Below are 7,817 nucleotides of genomic sequence, written 5' to 3'. Positions count from 1 at the left end.
TCCCAAATTAAATGCTTCCTTTTATAAATTGTCTTTGTTGTGGTGTTTTGTCATATCAATAGAATGGTAACCAAGACTAGTAAGGAGAGAAATAAATAAATACTTCATAGAGGAAAGCCTCCATTCCTTCATGCATATGACATGAGAATTGACAAGCTGTTTGAGGACCCTTTGGTCAGGAAGACTTACTTTCATTAAGAAATGGGCTCTCGATTCTGATAATAACCTGTTCCCAATATTAGTTTGTGAGAATAATATGTATTTATTATTTTTAAATATTTAAGACTTACTTATTTTTATTTTATGTGTTATGTGTTGTGGTTATATTTTATTTATGCTGAAATGTGGTGATACTTTATTTGTATGTTCATAAATAAAGTTTGCCTGGAGATCAGAGGAATTACCAAGCCATTAACACAAAAGTCAGGCAGTGGTAGCACATACACTTAATTCGATCACTTGGCAGGCAGGGTCTCTGTGTGTGTTGAAGGTCACACTAGGGAAGAGAGCCAAGCGTGGTGACACACACCTTTAATCCCAGTACCAACCATAGAGACCTAAAGGTCTGTATAGACAGGCATTGACAAGGAAGTGAGGTAGCTGGGCTAAGATAGCCAATGAGAGGGCAGAACAGCAAGGCAATAAATGCACTGGTAGACAGGAAGTAGCTCTCTTTGGAAGCTATGGCATGATGAGTAAGATTAGCTGATGGCTCTCACTATTTCCCTGATCTCTAAGGCTTTCACCCCTGTATTTGGATCCATTTTTCTTATTTAATAAGACTGCTAAAAATTCAACTTACAATGTGTATTGGTGTTTTGCCTATATGGGTGCAATGACCTCAGAGGCTAGGAAAAAGGACATAGAACAGTTTGTCTGATCCCTATATAAAAACCTCACATTGGCCTTTTACTCCAGGCAAAGAGAAACACAGTAACACTGTCAGCAGCTGGAGATACCAGAACTTGCAATTGGGGCAGCCTTGGCTCTCACTTCTGCTTCCTTGGGAGGTTTATGTCATGGCTCGTATCACTGTGGGAGGGGTACTGTAATGCTGTTGACAGTAATAGGTTGCAAAATCTTCAAGCTGCAGGCTACTGATCTTGAAAGAATACTGTGTGCCAGATCCACTGCCACTGAACCTTGATGGGACCCCATCTGCCAAACTGTTAGCACCATAGATGAGGAGCTTAGGAGGTTTCCCTGGTTTCTGCTGATACCATGCTAAATATTCAAAAATGTCCTCACTTGCACGGCATGTAATGGTGACACTGTCTCCCAGAGATGTAGACAGGGAGGCTGGAGACTGGGTCATCTGGATGTCACATCTGGCTCCTGAGGTTGGAAAATAGAAAATAAATCTCCATAAAATCAATCTGTTAGATGAGGACTTTCCCAGAGACTAGGCAGCACTGACCACACTCAACTGAATAAATTTTCAATTCTGTCTTTATTACCTGTAAACCAGAGCAGCAGAAAACCCAGGAGCTGAGTAGAGGCCCTCATGTCTGTGGTGTGCCCTGTGTAAGGCTGACTCCAGTACAGGGTGTGACCTGACTATGAAGCAGTTCTCAGGACGGTGGGCTGTGCTCTGGGCAGATGCAAATTAGTGATCACTGGGCACAACCATAAGATTGGTCAAGTTAGTAACTTATTACAGGCATGTAGTCCTCTTATGTCTCAGATCAAAAAGACAGAACAGGGTTATTTGTAGGGAATGTGCTCCACTCCGAACAACAAAGAACAATACTAGTCTATGAGTTACACCTTATTTTGATTTCTGTCATGTTTAATGCAGAATTTCCTTGTTATTTTCCCCCATTGTATCATGTCAGATATGGTACTGTTCTAGAAAGTACATATATGATTATAAATTCTTCCATAGGTAGCTGAAAATGTTATTGATGTCAGGCAGCTTCTTCTGTTTTCTTTTTTTTTTCATTCACTGTTTATTTGTGAAACTGAATTTTAGTTAAAGCATTTCTCCCTTCCCTTTCTTCCTTCCAAATCCTCCCAAATACTCCTTCCCATTCTTCTTCAAATTCATGACCCTTTTTTCATAAACTGTTATTTCATTCATATTTGTACATGTATACACACACACACATGCACACACACACACACACACATATATATGTGTATATATATATATATATATATATATATATATACATATATATATTCCTAATATAGCTTGTTGATAATGTATGTTACTTGTATGTATGTTTTCAGGGCTGACATTTTTGCAATGGACAAACCATTGTGTGCTCTTCCCTGGCACATAGCCTGCTCCCAGCTTACTCAATTGTCTGTAGTTCATTTGTAGAACTGAAGCCTCCTGTTCTTTACCCATCGAGTTTAACATATTGATTTGTGTCCTTCTGTTTCAGTTCACATTTGAATGCTCATATTGGTGAGATTTTGGGTGTAGCTTCTGCTTTTACTAGAAAACACAGTCTCATAGCAAACAAGCTGGTTCTATGACTTTGTCAATATTTCTACCTCCCTCTCCCAAATGTTCCATGAGCCTTTGTTATGGGAGTGTTTTATAGAAGTATCCATTGAGACTCAACTCCACAACTCACCATGCAGCTTCTTGTTCACAATGATTTCCAGAAGAGCAATTGAATAATACTGAAAGACATGGTTTGTAAGCAAGGACAGGATCTCTTGGGGATAATCAATGTTCTTGGGTAAATACTATTGTTTTACTTATCTATGATAGCTCAGCTACTCAAGAGCTATTTCCATCAAGGCCAGACAAAGTCATGAACTCTCTTCCTGGATTCAGCTAAGATTATATCGATTCCCAATGTTTCTGTGAAGCTTCAGATTATTGCACTTGACTTATACTCCTTCTTAACATAAATTATTGTCTTTAAGAAATATGAGTTTCTATCAGAAATTATCCTTCATGTCCTTGAATGAACAATGGTTCCTAACCTTGCATATGCTACTGATTCACTGACTAACTGTGACTAAGAAACGTGCCAGCCCATTTTCACAGAAGCTGCAAGGGACTAGGAGAAATTTTTGGAACTCAAGGGAATCAGAAAATAGAAAGTTATCTTTTTCTTAGTGCTACAGTGGAAGGTAACAGTCAAAAGTCTGGTGATCTTGACTGGTATTGTATTATTTCATTACAGCAATGAAAATTGTTAAAATGAGGACAGAATTGGTTCTTTGTCCAAGAGGATGCCAAAAAATAGGTGAACAATGATTTATGTTAAATTGTAATTTGCTCAGCAAAAAAATTATGAACCAAACCTAGGACTGTTTCTTTCTGTGAATGAAAGCATTAGGAAGAATTCTGAGTAGATTTTCACACATAAATGTATGCAAGGAAACATACATATGCAGTCCAATTTTAGCTACTCAGCAGTAAGAATATATTGGGCTGAGATGCAGCTTAATCACAGACTACTTGCCTACTGTGAAAAAAAGATCCCTGGGTTACAGCCTTAGCATTGAATAGGCCTGGTGTTACACTCCTATAACTAGCTCTTGGGAATAGGAAGCAGGTTTTCCAGAAGTTCATGGTCACCATTCACTACAATTGAAGGCCATCCAGAGCTACATGAGACCTGTACTTTATCAAAAAATCTAATTTTGAAAGCAAGAAATATTGATGACAATAAATTAAACACAGTTGCAAAAGTTAATGGAGTAGAGATTATATTATTTCTGATGCAGACATTCAATACACATTTGAGTTACATCAGATAAAACTATATAGATTGGAAAAATAGCCAAGAATACAGTTAATATACCTAATATTTGGAACACCCTAAGCATATATATGATTAGATCTTATATTTGACAATACTGTGGCAAGATCATACAATTTGAAGATAACCCATATTTCAATAGCAGTTTGTTGGTTATTTCATTTAACTTAAATAATATGGTTCCTCGTGGGGTATAGAAGTTTAATGACCACCTGGATGCCTGGGTATTGCTGTTGCTGCTGCTACTACTACTGATGAAGCTTAGGGTCAAGCAAGCTCACTGACATCACAAACTACAGGAAGATGTAAGGATTTCAGATCTGAAAGAAGGATTGTATTGAACATGTAATGCTTAAAATTTTTCAATTGAATCATTGTACAGAGGAACATAGTTGTGACCTATGTATGTGAGTATGTGTAAATATGTGTGTACCTCCATATTCTAAAATTTAAGGTTATATTGCATGATGTCTCAACCTGTTCTTTTGATAGTAGGATAAAGACCCTTTTTCATAATTTGAAAGTTTTAAAACTTTCCTACATTAGTTCTTATTTGTTAGGCACACCCACTTCCAAAGTGTATCTGAAAGTTTTTCTGTGTCCTGCCTGGCCCACTGTTGGGACAAATCTCTCAACCACAGTCCTGCAGCCTTTTATAAAATAATCAGTCAGAAGCTTTTATTAATTAAAACTGCTCAGCCATTAGCTCAGGTCTACCACTGACTAGCTCTTACACTTAAACTTAGCCCATTTCCGTTAATCTATATGTTGCCACATGTTCTGTGGCTTTACCTGTGTACCATTACATGCTGCTCCCTGGGCAGAAGACTGGTGTCTCCCAACTCAGGCTTCCTCTTCCCAGAATTCTCCTTGTCTGCTTATCCTGCCTATACTTCCTCTCTGGCTACTGGCCAATCAGCGTTTTATTAAACCAGTGTACAAAAGCATTATTCCACAGCACCAAAGTGTTGTATATTTGCAAAAATTCAGTAGGGTATTATCATTAAAATTCCTAATCCCCAGAAGAGATGATAATGAAGTCTGCTTTCTTCTTTAGTTTCTTCCCCTTGGAGAAACAAACAGTCTCTGAGGAAGTACTACAATGTGACAGAGTTATTGTCCCACCCTAAATTGGAAACTTTTGTGAAAATTTGGTTTCCTATAGCTTATTCTCAAAAGCCCAACAACTTGCTCCTCAGGATCAATGCCCAGTTCAGGAAATCTGAATCACAGCTTTCAAACATTCCTCTGCATAGGATTCCAAATGGATGGGGACTCTGCTTGACTTTCTCCATCTATATATTTTCTCTTCTTCTTTGCTGGGAATGGCTTCACAAGGCTGTGGAGTAAAACTAAGATCTGTTTTCATTACAAAAATATTGGAAGATTCTGTCCCATATCACTCAAACTCTTGACCATATAGCATCTTTGGAGGGGAAAAAAGCAGGGCCGTGAGAAGCTGAAAGAATTTTTTGTTCTAGTTTGTAGAACTGTGTGAATGCGACAATGTTCTTCTATTAAAAGCAGTAAGACACAGCATCTTTGGCCTCTGTGCTGATGATTGTGAGAGAATAAGAGATCCCATACTCACTTCCAAGGAAATGAGCTATGACTACAGAAGCCAGATTAGATGTGACATAATTTAGGAGCTTAGAATTGCTCTCATCTCCTGATACCAGAGGAAGTTATCAGGAAGCCACTTGATGTGGCTCTGTATGTGATTGTAGTACTTTGAATAGGAATGACCACTATAGATTCATATATTTGAATGTTTGGCACATAGGGAGTGGCACTATTAAGAGGTGTGGCCTTGTTGGAGGAAGCATGTCACTATGGAGAAGGGCTTTGAGGTCTTAGATGTTCAAGCTAGACCTAAAATGACAGTCACTCTCCTTCTGCTGCCTGTGGATCAAGATGTAGAACTCTCAGCTCCTTTTCTAACACCTTGTCTGCTTACACACTGTCATGCTTCATACCATGACAATCATGGACTGAATCTCTGAAACTGTAAGCTAGGTCCCATTAAACATTTTCCTTTATAATCGTTGTCTTTGTCATGGTGTCCTTTCACAGAAATTGAAACCCTAACTAAGACAGTGAAAGCAACCTTCTTTCCTTGAGAAACAGTCAGGGATCTGGAGACTGGGTGAAAACAATTTATCCAAAAGATACTATGGAGAGAAAGATGAAAAAGGATAGAAGTTGGTAGAAAGCAAGATTCCAGTATACTTCCATACCACACACACACTACACAATGGAAAAGACGACAACAAAGAAGAATTAAAGGAGGAAGAGGGATGTAAGGAGAAAAGAAAGGAAATAAAGAAAAAAAGGAAGAATCAAAAGGTGCTTCTTATAAACTAAAACATCAAAGTGGAAAAGGCTGCTGAGTTTGAGCTTGGAGTCTCCCCTCTCTCTTACCCACGACACTGAGTAACAAGTTGAGAGTTTGCACTAGCAAACGTGGTGTCTGATCTTTGTTGCTGACTACAAACTTCTCTTTTCTAAGTTCATTCTCTTAAAAGCATGTTTGAGCCATCTCTGATTTCTGAGGAGTAAATAGGCCAACAGCAGGGTGTAGGCCAGGATGTTCTTAGTGAGAGGACTGGGTGGCCAAACCAGGACTCTAACAGGCTCCCTAGCAGCCCTGATATGGACCAGGCCTTAGTTTCGGTTCACTAGAACAGGCTGGAGCTAAGCAAGCAATTCTCAGGAAAACCACAACTTAGGGGCAACCAATCAACAGGTGCCTCCTAGTCTTCTCCCGGCTCATTCAATGCCCCAAAGTCTCTTCTGCTGGCTCAACAGGCCCCCAAGCCCTTCTGCTGGCTCAGAGGATGCCCCTCAGATTTCTCCTAGCTGAAGAGAGCTTTTCTACCCTCTCGTCAATGAGCCCCTAGAAATTAGACTTCTGCTAGCTAAAGACAGTTTTCCCTACCCTCTGGTCAACAAGGCCCTAGACACTAGACACTAGACACCCCCACCACTAATGGGCCCTTAACCACTACAACCTCCCACCAATCAGCCCCAAGACTAATCTTTCCTCCACCAATCAGCAGCACCAGATTAATCTCTCCTCCATGGAATTCCCCTAACTCTGCTTAAAATGAGCTATCAACCTCACTTCAGGGTGGCTATTTGCCATTGGAAACAATAAACACCGTTGTTAAATTGCATATGTGACTGTTGGCCTTTCTTGGGGACTTCTCTCAGACCCTAACACTTAGCTCATTACAGGTGTCATTTTACTTTCTTGTAGTATTTAATTTGGAAAAGTCTCAAATCTCTCGGTGTTTTTTTTTTTTTTCCTCTACAGTGTTGCATGCTTCTGGTCCAGTGTATTCCTCACATGTTTTCCCACAACTAAGCTTTGTTTAACCAACAATGATAAAAGGTTCTACTTAGCAGTGTGTGTGATTTATTTTTTCATGATAAAGCCCAGCTAAGAATGATCATAATTGAAAATACTTGATGCCTCAGATATGTCTCCTCCAGATTTGGCAGCTTTTCAACTAGGGCATTGGCCACCCATCCCAGTCTAATCAAATGGCTCTGATCTCACAAAGCCCAGAGAAAACCAGTGAGAGTTTCCAATTTGTGACCTGGAATCAATTTGGTAGCTTCTGTCATGAATCCACATACTTATTTTTAAGGTGATCTTGGGCTTTTTATTCTCCTCAGCCAGGACTGTTGATATAAACAGGAGTGAGTTTCTGTGTGAAGCTTTAAGGTGTCATCAGCTTTCAGAGGCTGTGTCAATTAAAAGTGCTCAGACCAGTCTCAAAGAAGTGGTCAAAGGTTTAGAGACATTTGTGGATGCTAAGTGGGTCAAAGCCTGGGTACTTCTATTTTCTATTTGTAGTGGTACAGTGGTTGTCAGCACTAAGTCTGGGGACATTGACTAGATAAACGTGTTATTATTGCCCTCTGCTGGAGAGATGGAAAATAGGCTGAGGTGGATTATAGAGAAAGTTTGCAAGTTGGGTATTAGACTGAATGAGAAGAAGTTATTTGGGAGATATTTTCCTGTTTTTCTAAAAGTGTTCATGAAAATCAATGTAAGAATCACAAATGTACCTCCTAAACCCA

The 7,817-nt window shown here is 39.3% G+C and overlaps 1 gene segment (V, D, J or C); it reads right to left on the bottom strand.

The window, feature by feature from the left end:
• Window positions 1-1,012: 1,012 nt before the first annotated feature.
• On the bottom strand, window positions 1,013-1,506 carry LOC128099610 (immunoglobulin kappa variable 1-39-like). The segment is given in 2 exon segments: window positions 1,013-1,335; window positions 1,458-1,506. Coding segments are annotated over 2 exon segments (372 nt in total).
• Between the last annotated feature and the right edge of the window lie 6,311 nt (window positions 1,507-7,817).

The sequence above is a fragment of the Peromyscus californicus genome, unplaced genomic scaffold (assembly GCF_007827085.1).
Source record: "Peromyscus californicus insignis strain IS unplaced genomic scaffold, ASM782708v3 Scaffold_6__1_contigs__length_162567912, whole genome shotgun sequence".
NCBI classification, from domain to species: Eukaryota; Metazoa; Chordata; class Mammalia; order Rodentia; family Cricetidae; genus Peromyscus; species Peromyscus californicus.
The sequence above is the reverse complement of the archived record's forward strand: the minus strand, read 5'-3'. Positions and strand labels throughout refer to the sequence as shown.